Source organism: Vidua macroura, chromosome 4 (assembly GCF_024509145.1).
Source record: "Vidua macroura isolate BioBank_ID:100142 chromosome 4, ASM2450914v1, whole genome shotgun sequence".
NCBI lineage: Eukaryota > Metazoa > Chordata > Aves > Passeriformes > Viduidae > Vidua > Vidua macroura.
Window position 1 is genome coordinate 25,696,416 of NC_071574.1, and position 18,181 is coordinate 25,714,596.

General features: G+C 37.9%; 1 protein-coding gene across 1 annotated transcript in view; it reads right to left on the reverse strand.

The window, feature by feature from the left end:
* Nucleotides 1–376: 376 nt before the first annotated feature.
* PPA2 (inorganic pyrophosphatase 2) overlaps nt 377–18,181 on the reverse strand; it is a 34,513-nt gene continuing 16,708 nt past the window's right edge. The window contains exons 6-12 of the mRNA XM_053975354.1: nt 18,074–18,160; nt 16,638–16,764; nt 8,931–9,058; nt 7,073–7,158; nt 6,134–6,203; nt 1,606–1,645; nt 377–555 (exon numbers count right to left, since the gene is read on the reverse strand). Coding sequence (XP_053831329.1) covers nt 527–555; nt 1,606–1,645; nt 6,134–6,203; nt 7,073–7,158; nt 8,931–9,058; nt 16,638–16,764; nt 18,074–18,160 — 567 coding nt within the window. The 3' untranslated portion in view covers nt 377–526. The remainder of the gene's footprint in view (nt 556–1,605; nt 1,646–6,133; nt 6,204–7,072; nt 7,159–8,930; nt 9,059–16,637; nt 16,765–18,073; nt 18,161–18,181) is intronic.

The following is an 18,181-nucleotide window of genomic DNA, read 5'->3' on the forward strand; positions in this document are numbered from 1 at the left end:
TGCTCTGTTCCTAACTCTATGAAGCCTGCAGAGACAACTGGGCACAAAAGTGAATGCAACTCAGGAAACAGTCACCTATCAAAGAACATGGTAAACTCCTAAGCCTCTTACATAAAGATTACTGTCAACTTCAAACGGATTATAGTCAGGGTGGCCAGAAAAGCTCTCAGACAGAAATTAACACCCAATGCACCCAATGACTCAATTATTCCAAAATCTGGAGAAAAGGGTTGAAGACAACTTATCTCTCATCTCATTTGGTACACTTCATCAGTGGATAAAAGCAGTTCTGTAGTTCTCAGATTCAGAAACAAGCAAGCAAGCAAACCCCTCCTCTTCCCTCTGCTCCACCCTACACAGGCATAGAAAGAAAATATTCATTTTATAATGGCAGAGTTTATTTACATTAGAGAAGGTTTACACAAGTTGAAAAGTTGTTTCAACAGGAATCCAACAATCAGTGCTTTTGTCCATCTTCAAAGAAAGGGAGGATTTTTGATGATGCACCTTCAGAAGACCTTGATGATCACTTAGGAAAAAAGTACCAGGAATCAACTAAAACAAACAAACAAAAATACAAGAGCTACATTAGTTTTATACGACCAGACATACACAAACACTTGAAAAAACAAGATTCTGCCCTTTCAGCTACTTTCCCTCTCATAACAATACTGCTATGTTAGCAGTATTAGCTGTGTTAGCTCTATTCTCCACTCTATGAAAAGCATGGCCTCAGAATAATATCTGTTCATTTTAACTGTTAGGCTGTACCAATCCTGCAACAAGTTATAACACTGTTGTGACCATTCATGGAAAACATCACATATCAGGCAGATGATGTTCAGTTTTCTGTCAGAGGTCTGAGATCTAATACTTTGGTAAATAAATGCTATTTATTGGCATGTCATATAAAGGCAAATGGAATGCAACTTGCTTTCCCATGACATAGGCTACACAGATGTTGCTTCTCAAACAATTTGGCACTCGGCTCATGACTAAGTTTAACTTAGTATTTCTGTAACTCCCTCCATCTCAAAAAGCACATGTGTCCTCTCTATAGTTCCTGCCAGTAGAAAAATCTTTTTTAAAGTAGTTAAAACTGAAAATGTAGGATGCATTCTTATTTCTTAAAGAAAAACACATGTTCTGTTAACATGAAAAATAGTCATAACAGTGAAAGGATAAAGTTTTGTCTTTAGAACTTACACTTGAAAAGTAGGTATGCTAATGTCAATTTTAGGAAAAGGAGCTGTTTATTTGATTAGTTAGCTACTGTGAGAAATGGATAAAAACTAAAGCAAAGCAACCTATCTCCTTTAAAAAGGATAAATGTCATGCATTTGCCTTGCATGATCAGTAAGAGAAAAATTTTGTCTTCTTTCTTTTTATATGGACTACACTTTCACTCAAAAGTAATCTCCCAAAAAGCATTCATGAATTTCTGTTCATGTTCTATGAAGGAGATAGGCAATACCATATGACAGGATATAACTATTATAATTTTCATAGACACAAAACTGCCTTTTTGCAACAAAACAGTTTTCATGCCAATTTTTAAAGCCAGCAATTAAGAGAAGTCATAAGACATCTGAGGAAAAAAAGTACCTTCTGGTGAAACAGGATCTCCATTCATAAACACTGGTGCCTAAAAAAGAGGAAAAAAAAAAAGACAGGAAAAAAACCCCAAACCAACATCTCAGTACTTACTTAAGGTTTCACAGATAGCACCCAAATTCAAAGGTATTTTAATGCTCAAGTCAAGAGATATTAAATAAACCAGAATTTTCTGTTGCCCCCACAGGACAATATTCTACCTTACAGATTTCTCACCCCCACCGTACGAATTTCTTTGTTGCTCATAAATGACAAAACAAGCACATGAACAATGAGTGATAGATTAATACCTTACCTAATGCAATGGGGATTTTTGATGACTGTATCACCTTTGAGAATAACAGGATTTGTTGTTTACATCTGAAGAGTATAATAACTAGAAAGGCATTTTTATGTGTTTCACTGTCAAGTTTGCATGTGAATACATACACACACACAAATTACATTAAATACACGCAAACAATTTAAAATAAATGTGTGATGATACTCTTTTAGAATTCCATTTTGACAGAATAATTCAGTTCTGTAGAAAGTGACTATTTTTTTTTAAATTCAGGTCTGGCATTTCAAAGCTGGATATGCCACTATTCAATCACAGGAATGCACAGCCTGTCTTGTCCTGTAACTTAAAGGACAAAATTAAAGACACTTTTAACACATCTGGAATCACCCTGCCTCATGGTGAGGATGTAACAATTTTCCACTGCCCTTCCTTAGCACAGCAGCACTCAGGCTGAGCTGCACTGGTGTGACACAGCCTTCCTGAATCTGGGCAAGCACAGGACTCCAAACACTGAAGAGCAGAACAAAGCCCGTGAAGAGGGAAGGAAGAAGCAGGATTCTTCTTCCCACATTGCCCAGGATAATTGCCTGCATGAGAAGGTTATGTGACTGGTCTGAAAGGAGGTACCAATATGACAAACATAACCCAAATCATATCAGCAGAATATCCCCTCTCTTTCCAGCAAAACCCAAGCTTTATCTCGTAAGGCAGGGAGATCCAGAGGTCACCATTTATAAGCAGGTGCCTGCCACTTCTGAGCAAAAAGCTTGAGATAAGGACTCGGTACTTTCTCACCATGACCAGATCAAAATCTCACCTCACTGAACAAATAATCTCTTCACTACACAACACTTTCATCTGGAACACCATTTAAAAACCAAATAAAATAATTAATTAAAAAAAACAAACCCCAGACTAACAACCCCACCGACCTCTTGTTTCACAACTGGCTACTACAGAAAATTCTACCTTTACTAAATCCCAAATGGAAATGTCCTCACAAAAAGTGTATAGGGAGAAAGGCAATAAATTAACTTTCTTGCTTAGATCTGAATCATTCAAAACACATCAATAAATACACAGATTCAAATTCGGCTGGAGATTTCCTTAAATTATCAGGAAAAGTCAAATATTTTTCCCTGTAAAACACTGTTCTGCATTTTATCAAAAGAGACAATCTAGCAAAGCTTTCCTAGTTCATTTGCCAGTATTATAAGGAAGAATTATGTGATAAGTCTGAGAAACATTGCTCTACTAACTATATATAGATTGTCTTGGAGATTTTCCAACTTGCAAAGCTTCTTCACAGAGCAAGTAATTCTTAGGATTAATATTAAACAAAGGCTTGGTGGTTCTGGTCAGTTTTACAGACGGCAACACTTAAAAGGCTGACATAAACAGTGTATCTTAGCACTAACACATTAATCTATAAAGCTCTATTGCTCCTGGAGTTAGTGTGCAACATAAACTGACACTGGAGCTGAGACACAGATGAAACAACTTTCAGAGGCTAGAGAACACCAGAAATTTTCACTATGTAGTGTTAAAAATTAATCTAGATTTGTAGTTGCAGAGGTCTGGTGTAATTTTGGCTGGTTCAAATGTTCAGTATGTGCTCTTAAATGCACAGTTTATCTTCTATCTCTTTGGAATTGATGGTCATGGCAATTCACCTGCTGTAGAATCATTCTTAGTTTGCCCCCAATACAGATGACAGTACACATGCCAACCATCTAGAAACTCCCTCAGTGGAGTGGAAATTCCCCAACCCAGACAAGCCATTCTAGTCCCTCATCTGTAAAGTAACAAAAGGTCAAATAATTCTGTGAACAACTGGACTACCTTGGGAACCACCCAGTCAAAATCTATAGGAAACTCTGATTAATGCACCCTTGGTAAGGATTTGAATCTTTTCTATTTGGTTCTGTTATAGTTCTCTTGCTCACCATAAAAACTCTTCCATAGCAATAGTGAGTGTTGCCTCTTGGCTTTTGGTGTCTTTGGGTTTTTTTGTTTTGTTCTGGGCTTTTTTTGAGAACTCAATATATCTGATTTAAGGCAGTAATCACTCACTCAAAAAGGCTCAAAAATGCTGCAACTGAAATCTGACACTGGAAAAAGAATTGTAGGGAACCAGTTCTCACTGCAGAAATAGCTCAGAAATTTTGCAGTAGCTGAAATATGTTTTTTACTGTACTTGCATACAAGATCTGCTTCAGCTTTCATTATTTTGTTTTTATCGAGGACCTAATAGATGGATATAAATTAGAAGAAAATGTGTCTGCTTTTTGTTTAAATTAAAAAAAAAAAACAACAAAAACCAACAAAAACCCAAACAAAACCTCTGCAAACACAGGCAGCTTTCATTTGAAATCACCACAGCCATTAAAATTCTGCAGCCAACACTCATGTAGTTTCACTTCAGTGTGAAAGAGATGAATGTCTGACAACCAAAGCATGCAGTGTAGTGTATCAGACAAAAAGATACCTGCTTAAAATGTGCAAGTCAACCTCCCTGCTTATATTTAGAGTTCAACTGTCCACGATTCCTATTTCAAGGCCACTTTTTTAATTATTGCAGACTGGCAACTGCATGCAGTAGGAACAATATTTATAACATATTTTCCCTGTCTGGAAAGCACCAAGAGGCAGCACCCTACAAAGATGTAATTAAAATACTTAGACTGAACTGAAACAGAATGTTAGAAAGGAGTATCTGGAAACAACTTTACAAAAACATTATCACTTAAATGAATGTGAGGCACAAAAAAAGAGAGGAAGTCATATTATTTGATAAGAAGGGAAGCTTTCAAAAAAGAAAGGCATTACAGTTAGATACAAGGTATCTATTTTATGAACTGATTTTACTAATTTCCTCCCCTCCCCGAAAACCACAGAAAAAAAAAAAAAAGATTTGTTATTGAGAAACAAAGTAAGACATACCACTCATTTAATAATTATTTACCCTCAAAGAGCAGAGAATGCAAAAGGAAATATTCCTTTGCACATTTGTCACAATTCAAATATATCTGGACTTGAAGTTTTAGTTACATTTAAAGACTCATAGTTATTGTAAATTTGAAAGTACAGAGAAGGTAAATACTTGCTTATAGCTGTGACTGACATGTCTAAAATCATATTTGAATTCCAAAATGAGTTTTTCTTTCATTTAAAATTTACAGTCCCATTAATCAACAGTCACAAAAGCAAGACAGAGACGCTTTAGAAGAAGTTCTGAAAGCAAGGTATCTGAATAAGGAAAAGTTTGGTTTGACACATCTTTATGACCTAAACCAACATTTCTTTCCAACTGAGAGTCTTATTTTCTTGTGACAAAACAGCATCCAGGACAACACATTCTTATTAGAAATGCTGTTGGAATGTTAACTGCACAGACAGTGGATGGCGTGTCCTTTGACACCTGAACTTGCATAATTACTGTGACTGTTGAGGTGAAACACTGGGTGCCCTGGCAGCCATGTACACAAAGTACCTCATGTGGCCATGAGCACAGGCTCAATCACAGCTTATGCTAGAAAAGAAAAAGTAATACTTGGGGGCACATTTCTCCATGTAGTTTCTGGTAACCTTGCTTAATTTCTCGCACCGAAACTAGTGTATTTTGAAATGGAAAAAATTCTCCTCCACCAACATTTACATATGAAAGCATCAAACCTGCAGGACATTTTTCTTGCCTGAACAGGAAACCTGTGTGTTTTAATTTTATGCTAATTTTCAGAATATGACTGGTATTCTTTAAGAAACATTCAAATAAGCATCCCCTCTCTTACAGCATTGCATTTAATTATGCAAGTAGACAAACAAAGGATCTGTTTAGTGATTAGGGACTACAGTCAGCTCGTCAATGAGTTCTAATACTGGGTGGTAACTCATGGCAACAGAGGAGACAGAGAAGACAGCGGGCTAGATACAAATACCAGTCCATCTTGCTATTCAGGATCAGAAGAAACAGCACCGCAGAAAGAAAAAAAAAAAACCAAAAAACAAAACTCCAGCAGAACAGTAATGAACCTTCCAGAAAGTACAATTGTACCACTGCAATGAAAGGTTTCTATCACAACGATTACATTTCCCCCACAACCTTTCTGCTCCTTCTTTTACTTAAATTTTTGCTTAAGGAAAGGCCAATTCAATTTAGCTGTTTTATTTCAGTTTTGGAGCTCTCAACAGTCTTTTCCAATTAATCATTAAAAGAAAAAAAGTAAATATCCTTACTGACTGCACAATCGATTGGGCATCCTCCTCACTGCAACAAAACGGGCTGCCACTCACCAGAATATTTGTGCTGAAAAATAAAATTTAAACCTGCTTTATCCATCAGTGGAAAAGAGTCGCATGCAATTAAGTACTTATGGAAAAAACCTACCATCACATATAGAGCTCAGAAATGTGTATCTGCAAGAGATGAGGAAGCGAAAGACACAAAGTAATGCTGGAAGGAACAGGTGTGTGGAAGGGTGTTCTTTGTTTCTTTGTGTTTGAGGAGGTGTGTAGGCTGTGTATTCTGTATTAATGCAAGCAGTGCTCACACACAGTGCTTCTGGCTGCTAGCTTGGGTACAGTGCAGAGGACAACAGTCAAGAAGCTAAATCCCCCCAAAAAGTCAGCAGAAATAAATTGGCACTTCCCCAGGGAGCTGAGGAACACCTAGATGGCTAGCAGAGATGATGCGAGTACACCCCATCTCTTGTGCCCTGCAGGATAGCCAGATTTGGAGGCAGATCATGGAAGTAACAGCAGGTTACTTCAGCAATCCACCTGTAGTATCTAACAAGAAGGAAAATCAGACCTAAATTCTGCTCCTTCATAAAGCAGCAGATACCCATAGTATCAAGATAGATACCCAGTAACAAGACGCCCAAGATTCTCCCAAAACAATACTGAACACTCTGGGACCATTTCTCAAGAGTTGAAGTAATGAATGCCACATCTATGTAATCGATACATTTCTGGAGCCACTTACCAGTAAATCATCAATATACAAGGAAGAATTAGTCAATCATACTTTATTATCAATTAATTATCAAACTCATTAATATTCCTGTCATCTCAAATTAAAAAAAAAAATCTAAGCAGTTCATGGACAGCTGCGACTTTTTGAATAGCACCAGTATAGTACAATATGAAGAGCAAGAGATGTGACTGGATACATACCACTTTATAGTACCTCCATCAACTTTTTTATGAAGCAAAGCTTTCCAGTGTTCATGGGTAGATTTAATAATTTCAACAGCAAAATCCTAGTTTACAACAAGGAAAGTTTTGTAAATTAAAATGTTATTAAACAGAAAAAAAGCCACAGAACTAGTTTATTAAAACATACTATTTCCTATGTTATTTTAAGGCACCTCCTTTGAGGCCTCATTAAATTTCCCTTTTTATGTAAAGAAACAAACTTCACTATTTATCAAATATATTGGCAACACATTCAGGACTTTCCCTCAGTCTGCAGCCACAAAACACAAATGCTACGTGAAAGAAATTAAATCAACACTAGATGCTACAGGGATCCCTACTGCTGTAGAAAATTGTACCAGGCTCTAAATGGGATCAAGTGTGTGAGCTATGACTCCACCCTTACAGATGCAGGTCACAGTTCAGGTTTCCCCTGTAGAGAAATAACTTGCATTTACTTTATTAATGCCCAATCATATACTTAAGCATTTGCAAGAACAAAACATGTCAGCTGTTTAACAGTTTCTGCTTGATTGAAATAAAAATATTGGGGGTGAGGATGAAAAAGCTTCCAAAAATTAAAGTACAATAAGCACTTGGTGTCCAGATGATGACTGCCAGACTTGCAAAAAGCTGCCAACTGAACATTCACATTTGTTAACAAGGAGTGACTTGGAAAAGTGCCACTGGAACACTGTGAACTTCACCAGAGCTGCTGGAGCACAGCCACAGTTGCCTCACCACATCCTGGGTCTCTAGAAATGCTTGAGAATTATTCAAATGCTCCAAACCAGCTATCTCAGGGCATTTAGTGCCTCCAGGCTGAACTCCAATGGCCTGACAGGGATACACTGATCTACTGTCACTCCACAGTGCAGGAACACCTCTAAGAGCAGTTCCTGGGTGAACAGGGGAGAGTTCAGGTTATCAAGCCCTACAACTCCACAACTGATTGATTTAAAAGGCAGTTTTAGTGCAGAGGGGAGTCAGGGCATTTCTTTAACCAGACAAAGCATGTGAAGTTGCCTGTGCTGGTTAGAAGGCATTAGGTAACTTTGACAGCTCCCTGCAAGGCTAAACTGGCTGACACATGGACATCATTCACGAGAAACCTGTGATTCTTTGCCAAGAATAATCTACACAGAGTGTGCAATACACAAGTTGCAAAGCAATTTTATTCAAATCATATCCAATTTCTCTAGAAAAATCCATGTATTTCCTCCAACAAGGTCTATTCTCTGATCCAATCTCCTTTCAAACATTGGTCATTCTTACTGTAAGTAGTTTAAAAAGCCACTCATTTTATTCTAAAAAAATGAAACGAAAGAACAAAAAAAAACCAGAAAATAATTTTTCAAGCCAAACACTTCAAATGTTTTTACAGAGATTTACCAGAAAAAAGTATTCCTTGAGTAAATACAAAATATGAAAAAATCTGTAACCCATTGTCTTAAACTACATACGCCAAAAGCAAAAGTCAGAAAAATTTACCAACAGGACTACAAAAACATCTGAAAAGACAATCTGTTCATTACTCTGACACAGAGAATGAAAATGCTTTGAAAAACACCTACAAACACACAGATGCATGTGTAAATCTCATCAGGATTAGGACTAAATTTTTTTCAGACTTTCTTTAATGACCTATGCATTTTCCCTGAACAAAGTGGAAGGCAGAAAACATTATTTAATCCTAGCCTAACTGATTGTACACAGAAGTCCCTCCCATCAAAATTAATTTCATTAAGCCTTTTTCTTTATGATTCAAAAAATTCTAGGATGTATTACAGCATCCACATAACAGAATGATGCATTTTTAATTTTGCATTATCTTCACCTTGTTTTTAAATTCTCCATTAAAAGCAAAGTGATTTTCTGGTTTACCATCAGGAACTTTATATAATTGGAACCAGTCAACTGTAGCCTCAAGATAACCCGGTTTGTGCTTCTTGACATCATCGATATCTGTAGGTTAAAAGGATAAAAAAAAAAAAAAAGACTGAGCATTTTCACTCACAGGTTTCAGAACATTGATTTTTAAAATTTTCCTAAAGAATCTGAAGCAAATTGATTTCACTGAATACTTTCAAAGTCATTGTTAAACTTCACTTTATTACATTAGCTGCCCATAGTGCTACCTCATGATTTCACAACCACACTAAGCAGGTAAACCAGTTGTCTCCTGCCCTTCATTAATTAAGACCCAAAGGTACAATGAATAAAAGGACCATATTTGTGTCAGGAGAAGAAAATTCCATATTTATCTCCATAGGCAGTTCTTGCAACACTTAGATTATTCACTGATGTCATTTTTTCCTCCAGCAACTGCAGGGGCTATGAGCACTTTTTGATAATGGAAGAATAACTATAAAAACAATTTCAACACATAGATCTTTAGACCAGCACTTCTAAACAAAATACAGGCTTGACTTGTCAACATTATATTAAAAGGCATTTTTTTGCTCACTTTGGTTTGAAATTCATCCCCTTCAAGACATGACAGAGATGTGCCAGGAGCTCTAAACACTAACTTTACTGATAACCTTGTGGTATCTGCATACTCACAGTGATAAACAATTCTATCTCTACAATCCTGATGGACAAAGATGTGATAGGACACAAAGAGGAATGCATTCAATTTGTGGGACACCCTTGTGAAGCAGAGATAAACACTGCCCTGGTGTGTACAGTAATTCTGCTTGAAGACTACACTGCCATATCAATGATACAGTTCTTGATCCACCCCCTACCTGCTGTCCATATCAAATTTTAATGGGCTGTCCTTTGGGACTACCACCACTTCTGTCACTTGCAATAGCGTGGTCCTACCAACCCCTTAACAAATTAACTCCCTGCCAACATATTTACCTGGAAAAGCTTTGAACACTGTTCTCATTATTTTGATGTAATAAAGGATTTCGTCCATCCCAGAAGCCAAATACTTTGTAACTGGTGTAATCTTCTATTTCCTTTCCACAGTCACTTCTGATGGAAATGGGAGCCGACTTTTTACTGCTGTAGTCTAACAGCTATTTCATAACCTCACTCTGCTCAGGCCACCTGCCATGGTGTTACTCTCCTCTAGTGTTTTGCAAGTCACTTGCTCATGTGTCTGTTCCTCATTCCTTCTTGCTTTCTCTCAGTACTGCCTGGTTACTTCATTATCTTCTCCCATAGGTATGCCTCACTTGATGACATCTGGTCAGCAGTGATTTCTGCTAAGATACTCTTCTGTCTATCTAGTCCTATAAAATCAGAGTTGCTTAGTCCATGGAATTGATACCTAGTCATGTGCTTTCCATCTTTAAGTACCTAAATGTCTTTTAAAATTTCATTGTGAACCTGAACAAAGACATTAATGTATTTCTGAAGAGAATAAGAGAAGAGAAAAGGTCTTGTGCTACAGACCATTCAATTCACCAAGGGAGATGACATGTAGACTGAACTGGGAGGCCAGACCTATCTGAGAAGACATTCTGAGTGTTAATAGGCATGTCATAGATGCCACTGCCAAATTCCACTGCATTACCACTAACCAAAGAATAAAGCATAAAACCTTGAAGAACCCCATGTAAATTTTTGCTTTGCACACACTTTTTTACAGGGCTACGTGTTTATGGGCTCAGAGTAAAACACATTTTGAATTTGGCTGCTGGCCATCTTTCTGTAGGAGATCAGGAAATTTCACTGGCAGAATCCCAGAAAAAAGCAAGGGCACATAAGGCTGTGCTAGAGGCAGTCTTCTAGCTGAAATACGTGTTTAAGAGCACAAAAAGCTTTTCACTAGGGTGGGTGGGCGAGACCAACCAAGAAGGAATGATTTAGAAAAGGGTGGGATCTTGGTTGGAGGCCGAATGCTTCATTTGGGCACTAATAAAACTGCAGCTCCAATTCAAATCAGTTTAAGGACTCCAATGTATCATCCTGTTATCTCCAAGCAAGAGAACATCCCTCTTCCAGCCTAAGCCATTGTCATCTCCTCCTCTTGTGAAGTTTGAATTCACAATATCTAACACTTGTTGAAGAGACAGTATCTCCTCAAGTTTGTAAAGCAAACGAGGCTGCTGCAGCAATTTCCTTGGCTCCCAGCAGTGGACAAACTCCAGACCTCCATCTCCAGACACTACTTAAATTCAAGCAGACTTTCTCACACTGCTGCTCCTTTTTTCTGGTTCCTGTTCCAGCAAATGTCTCTCCTAACTCTGCTTGTCCACTCCCCCTACTTGGTTATTTGCCTCCTACTCCCATAAAAACTGTACATCAAAAGTGCTTTACAGTCTACTAACTGGCACTTGGTACTTTTCTCCATCTATTGTCCCTTATTTAGAGGTTTTATTTATACTTATTTGAAGGACTCAAATATCAGGATAGGCTTTGGGACAGACTTTCATTATCTCCTTTTGTTAGAGATTTCATTTTCATGGATAGAATCATCTCCCTGAATTTCACACTCTCTCTACTGGAAAATACCTTGCCTAAGTAAAATGACTAAACACAATCATACTCCAGCATTATATGGATGGATTATACTCTAGTTTTGAGGACTTAAGAAGGGGGCATTGGTTGCTTTTATTTCCTGGGTTTCTTGCAAGTTATTCTCCTTCATCCCTATGCTTCACTTCACTATTCTTTACTATAAAGGACAGTTACTGAACATCAAATGGAATTTGAAAGCTTGACTTTAAAAAAAAAAAAAGACTCCAGAACCTCTATATTATAACGGAAGTTGGTGGCAAGAAGAAGAAAAAAGTGCAACCACACAACAAAACAAACCCCAGAAAAGTATCCTTGCTGTTGCTGTGGAGTCAGCATGTAATACAAAATACAAGGAAAACAGCAGCTCTTGCATCATTCATTCAACAGCCACCTCTTCAGTTCATTAAAAGTCACCACAGAAAAAACTTAAAAGACAGTTTGTCTTCCACTGAAATCTAAACAGCCTCTTTGGGATATCAGGGGGGAAATGAGAAAAACCACATTCAGAAAACAAAAAAGTAAGCAAAGCAAGGTAAAAGGAAAGATCACAATAAGCAGTACGATAATTTACTACACTAATATCTACAGAAGATAGCTTCAAATTATTATGATTTTTAAAAAAGCAAACAACTTAGATGTCTTTTCTGCTGCAAACACTGTCAAGACAGTCTTTTTTGATGCTGACTGCTTATCTTCCCTTAGAGCTATGTACTCACACTGATGTTAAAAGGGGCAGGTTGGGCAGCAGCAAGTATTTACATGGGCCAAAGCAGTTTCACCTCTGCCAGCAAGCCCTGCTCAAAGTAGCAAAGCAGGTCAGGCTCCTGCAGGTATGTTATCAGCATGTCCCCATGGGGCTCTAAGTGGGAATTTCTCTACACTGCCTGCATACAACCATAGGTCTCATTTTTATGGGCACCAAAGTTAAGTGCCAAGGGTTAAAAAGAGACAGTGGATCACATTAAGGGTTGCAGTTCAGTGTCCATAAGGAAAATCCCTAGAGGCTGGCACCAAGAACTGCTGCTACCTCTCTGTCAAGGGAGTGAGCTAACATGAATGCAGATCCCAATTCTAGCTAGCTTTACAGAAGAGAGCAACAAAAGCATTTGTACAAAACTACCATTTTTAGTACAACAGATGCCGCTTCTTGCAAGCAAAGCTAAAACAACATGTTTGCAGCAAGCTTTCTAAACAAGGTCTGTGGGAAGAGAGGACATATGTTTTTAATAACATCTTATAAACATTTACAGGAAGCAGCAGCTACATTCCATATAAAGGCTTTTGGTGTATTTTGTGCAGGGGGTAGGAGGGAAGCCTTGGTACAGCAAATTAATTTCCTTATACTGAGTGCTTACACAAATCCACAACAAAGGTCTTCTGGGCCTCTGCTGCTTCTCTGTGAATAAATACACTCACATGCATTGAGTGTATACATATTGTCTGTAACAATATATAGTGCAAAATATACAATATGCCTTAGTTTTGCCATTTATGGTTTGGTCACTAAACCCTATATTGAAATGTGTATTGTAAAAGCAGCATGGCAACACAGCACAGATAACTACACCAGTGCCAGCAAAAGGCAGCACAATAAAGCCAGCAGACATCACCGACTGCTGTTGAAGAGATCTTGGCATCTTTCCAGTGAGCAATGGCAGCAAATATGGCTGCTAAGATTCCAGGCCAGTAAATCACCTCCAAAATGCCATGCAGTATATATGATGAGTCCAATTTGTAGAAGGAGGGCAAGGTGACTTTTGGAAAGCCAGACTTCATACACTGCTTCAAACACAATTCCTGCTTCAACTGCCACTGATTTTTCAAACTTCTTGTCCAGTATGAAGATGCCACATACATTTAGACCAAATCACAGCATAAAATCATCACTCCTCCCTTCTGACCCGAAACTAGAAAAGCATTAGATATACAAGTGAACTCCAATATATTAAATTCAATCCCGATTATGAGAATTTACTTCTCCTCCTGGCTATTTTACAAAAAAAACAAAACCAAAACAAAACAAAACAAAAAAATAAACACCAAACAAAAAAAAAAAAAAAGAAGCAACAACAACAAAATAAAGAAAGCAACCCAGCCTATTACACCATCAAGATTTAGTGTTTCAGTCTGTAAAGAGGAGCTTTTAGGGCTTTTCTCAGAGTTGTTTGGTCTAAAGTTGCTCCACTGGTCCACTAACAGCCATCTGCCTAGCAACTGCCTGAGTAGAAACACAACAGCCACAAAGACAGATCTTAATTAAATAGATAAATCTGAACATGTCTAGTTGAAATCTAAAAGCAACTTTCTCACACAGATGTCTACACGTGACATACCACTTATATTTCATGAGAGATTGTCCCCATGCCCTCCAGAATTAAGCGCTATTATTTCAAACAGATTACTTTACAAAGTCAGTCCAAAAAGACACTAAGACCCTGCTATTCCTACTGATGACACAATTCCCACTTAAACAGGAGATAAGCACTGCCTGTCATTCCTGGGTATTGTCACTGTACACAAGAGTTTCTCACTGCTCTGTGTGAAACAGAGAATTCTAGGCAGGGCTTCCAATTTAAACCAGTATTTATCAATAAATGCCTGCACAATACAGTCTAGTGGAGTGCTATGAATAAACAGCGAGAAGCACTCAGAAGTTGTGAAGTTGTGACTTCTGAGTTCTGTGAAGTCTCAGAAAAATCAATTGCGCTTATGAGAACGATCACAATCCCAGAAGAATAACCCAGGTGCCTGGGGTGTGCTTAAAGAGGCAAGGGGAGTTAAAACACGGTGTGGGCTCAGGATGGGGTTTGCAAGTAATCACCACTGTGGCGTCTTGAAATTATCTTTTCCAAATGTTCACTGGGGGCTCTGCACATACTGAGCTGAAAGCAAATGTGATGATTCTCAGTGCAGTTGGAAATCTTTAACAAATGATACAGAAGTGACTGGACAGGATTAGAAGGCAACACTTAGTCTCATCTTCCCCAGGAGGCCACCTCCGTAACACAGCAGCACATCAATTACAGATGGAGAGACCGGTTTTATCCGTAGCTGCCATCCCTTTATGCTGAAATAATTAATAACTTTGGGAAGGGGGAAAAACAAGTATAAAAGGACATATTGTACTGCCTGCTCTGACAGATTTGTTTGTTTTCAGACTGAAGAATGATTGCTGTTAAACACTGCAAGCCAGTCATGTTTTCTGAAAGCAGACAGGGGCGCTTTTTTCCCCCCTTTTCTTTCTTCTGTAAATCTTGGGCTGCAACTCCAGTCCCAAAGGGAAATCATATTAAACTGGATAAGTAGTTCTACACTTCTCTGAATCTCAGGACAGTTCTCTTCTTGAAGTTTTGCACATATTCCCTGATAAGAAAGGATGCACATAGGAATCAACTACAGGCAATGGTTTGCCCATTCCACCCACTACTTTTTCTTCTTTTTTTAAGACTAAAGCTCTTACTTTTCCCCTCCCAAATAAACTAAAGCTGTAATGGAGCTGATATAAATCAGTCATTACCTGGAAAAAAAAAAACCAAAAAACAAAACCAACCAAAAATCCAGGGAGAGCTTTCAAATACAGACAATTAACCCCAAATAATAAATAATATTGGAATAAACTACCACTGTTTTGCTCCTGCTTAGTAGAATCCTTCTGAATTCTCTCATCCACTTTTCTGACCATATTCTCTCAGAAATTGCCAGGTAAGTCTTTAAGCAGAACCGTGTCTAGAAATTAAATGCTATTCACTTTTAACTACTGACACGTATATTGCATTTTACTGCACATTACAGAGTGGTTTAAATTGATACTGACATTAACAGCAAACTATTACTTACTCTTTCCTTAAGCTGAACTTCTTAATCTCTAACTGTCAAAGTAGTTAAAGAGTCATAAACACTATGCAGTAATTCATCTGCCCAATGATTTTAATCAGCATCAACCCAAGGGTTTCCTTTTCCTCATCTCTTCTTCTCCCCTTCTTTCCCCACAAGTCAAGTATTCTCCATGTGAAAGTAACCTGCAAGAAAACTGAGAATGAAGGGCTAGTCTAGTGACATACTTTACATTCAGAAACCATGAAAAAACCTCAATGGCTGAGTAAGACATTTCCTTAAAAAGCTACTGGATTGCTCTATTCCTACAGAATGGCCACTCTGCACCTGGGTGCTCCCTTACCAACAAAGAGCAGGCTGTCATTGTACATACCTGATGGCATATATGGTTTCTGGTTTCCCAACAATCAGTTTTAGACAAACCTCCTCACTTAAGTCTCATGATTCCCAATAATACTCCATTTGAGGAAGCAAATCTCCATTTATCCAGACAAAAACTGCACTTTACCTGTGCTATGAAAACTTAAACTTCTTGCAGTTTTAACACATCAGAATTACAACCCAATATGCTATTCACATGGACACACACACTTCAGTATTTGAATACCAGAAGTCTGATCACAGGGAGGACAAATCTAAGCAGGGTATTTCCCCCTGCACAGCTCATCATCATCAAGGCTGATTAGGGTAAGCTGCATTAGCAGTTTATTTTGCTAATTTTCAAGCTAAAAGGTGAAACCTAATTGCTCATAGTAAGCAGCAAACTCTGGAAGCAATCCTCTTAAAAATGGCAAGACATTGGAAATGCTTTTTTTTGAAAGCAACACAATGCCTGTAAATATAAAAGGAACGAACAAAGGGAAACAGTAGTGTGCTACATAACATAGAGCAGGTAAATATGCACTATTACACTGTACATAAGCCTGTAATTACTGGAGGTCCCTTTCTAAGAGTTGTGTTTCAGAAGTCAAAAAACTTTTTGCATGGCATGTTCTCTTGAAAATCCAAGACAACCATTTTAGAAGTTTAGTGTGAAAGCACGTAAGCCCTACTTGAAGGCAGTACCTGACCTAAACAACAACAACAAAAAAAAAAAAAAAAAAAAAAGCAAAAAAAAAAAAGCACCTTGCCTTTCCACTGTCTGCCTCTTCTTATGCTGGGAGGCCTAAACTCAGGTACCATTCTGCTGTGCAAGTTTATGACGTAACTGCTTTAGGAAAGACAAAATACTTGCCATGGATTTTCTGAGCTTCTGGGTCATCTGCACTGATGGCAATTATCTTCCAATCTGTCTCTCCTTCATCAACAAGAGCTAAAACACCCAAGACCTTCACCTGAACAATCTCACCGGAAGAACGAACCTGAAACAGAAAGTAATGCCACATAGATTTGGAAAGCAACAAATGAAATTTCTCTCTTACATTAAAAAAAACAGTTTTACATTTTTGACTAGCAGGCTGTAACAAAATTGCAAGATAGATCTGCAAACCCAGTACACATCTCTCTAGTATTTCTAGCCTTTCTCCCACCATTACTATTCTCCAATCCTCAATTCTCCAGTCAGCATTTATTTAAGTAGACAAGTAGCTAAAATTTTTTTCCTTCCATTTTACCCTAGCTCCCCCACACTTTCTTGGTCTTCCCTCCAAACTGTAAGTCAGAAGTGTCTCATACTCATTTTTTAACTTCTTCCTGTCCCTTGACTCTCTACTTTCTGAACTCAGGGTCCTAATTTCTGTCTTGCTGTTACTTCCTCTGGATTCCAATATACACATATAAACACACAGCACTCCCCCAGAAATACCAACACAACCATTTTTGCATTTTCTTTGGAACCTTCTCCCTGCCAGCTAATATTTCCTCTTTAATGCTTTCTGGATCCCCTGAAATTAATCTTTAGGTTTCTTACCCCAAATAAATATATAAAGCCACTTTCACTGAAGTCACCAATTAAATTTCCCCTTACCTAAATATCCTAAGAGATCCCTCTTTCAAACTCATCCATTTCATAACCTCATTTTTGATACACAGCATTGCTCCATTCTTTGCTGCCTCTAGATATGCCTCTAGAATTTTCTTTCAGTGAGCTAAAACTTTCATTTATACCTACTAATGGTGTTTGCTGCATCTCTTTTTCAGCCATCCATTCCATGACTCTTAACTCTGCAACACTGCAGCAGGTTCCTGTCTTCTCTAGAAAAGAGGATCTACTTCTGTTAGCATCCATGAGTAAAATCAAACCCACCTCCTTTGTGGGTCTGACTTTAGAATTCTAAAACACATGATGCTGTCATATTTCCTTATTCTTGAGCAACCTATTCCTAGCCCCAATACTGCTAACAGGGAAAAAAGAAATAAATCTTTTCTTTCCCCAAAAATCTTAATGATCACTTCCTTCACCCAAAACTTACTGTCCAGCTACAGAACTTCAGGATGTTGTTCTTTTATCTTCCCTTTTAATCAGCAGAAATCCTACTTTCCCCTATCCTTTTTAAAAATCCACCATTTTCTTACCTATTCTCTCCTTAAATCCTCTATTGATACTTTTGTCAGTCCCTAACATAATTAACACATCTTTTCTTGTTTTCTGTCTGACCATCTCTTTCAGAAGTTGCTACCAAATTATTAAGTTAACCTTGATAAATTAAATTAATCCTGATAAATACAAACCTTTGAACCTATTTCACACACATCAACAGGATCATTATCCCCACAACATCCTGTAATGTTATCCGTATGGTTTGGATCTTCCCAGGTCTGCCAGGGAAAAGAGAACTA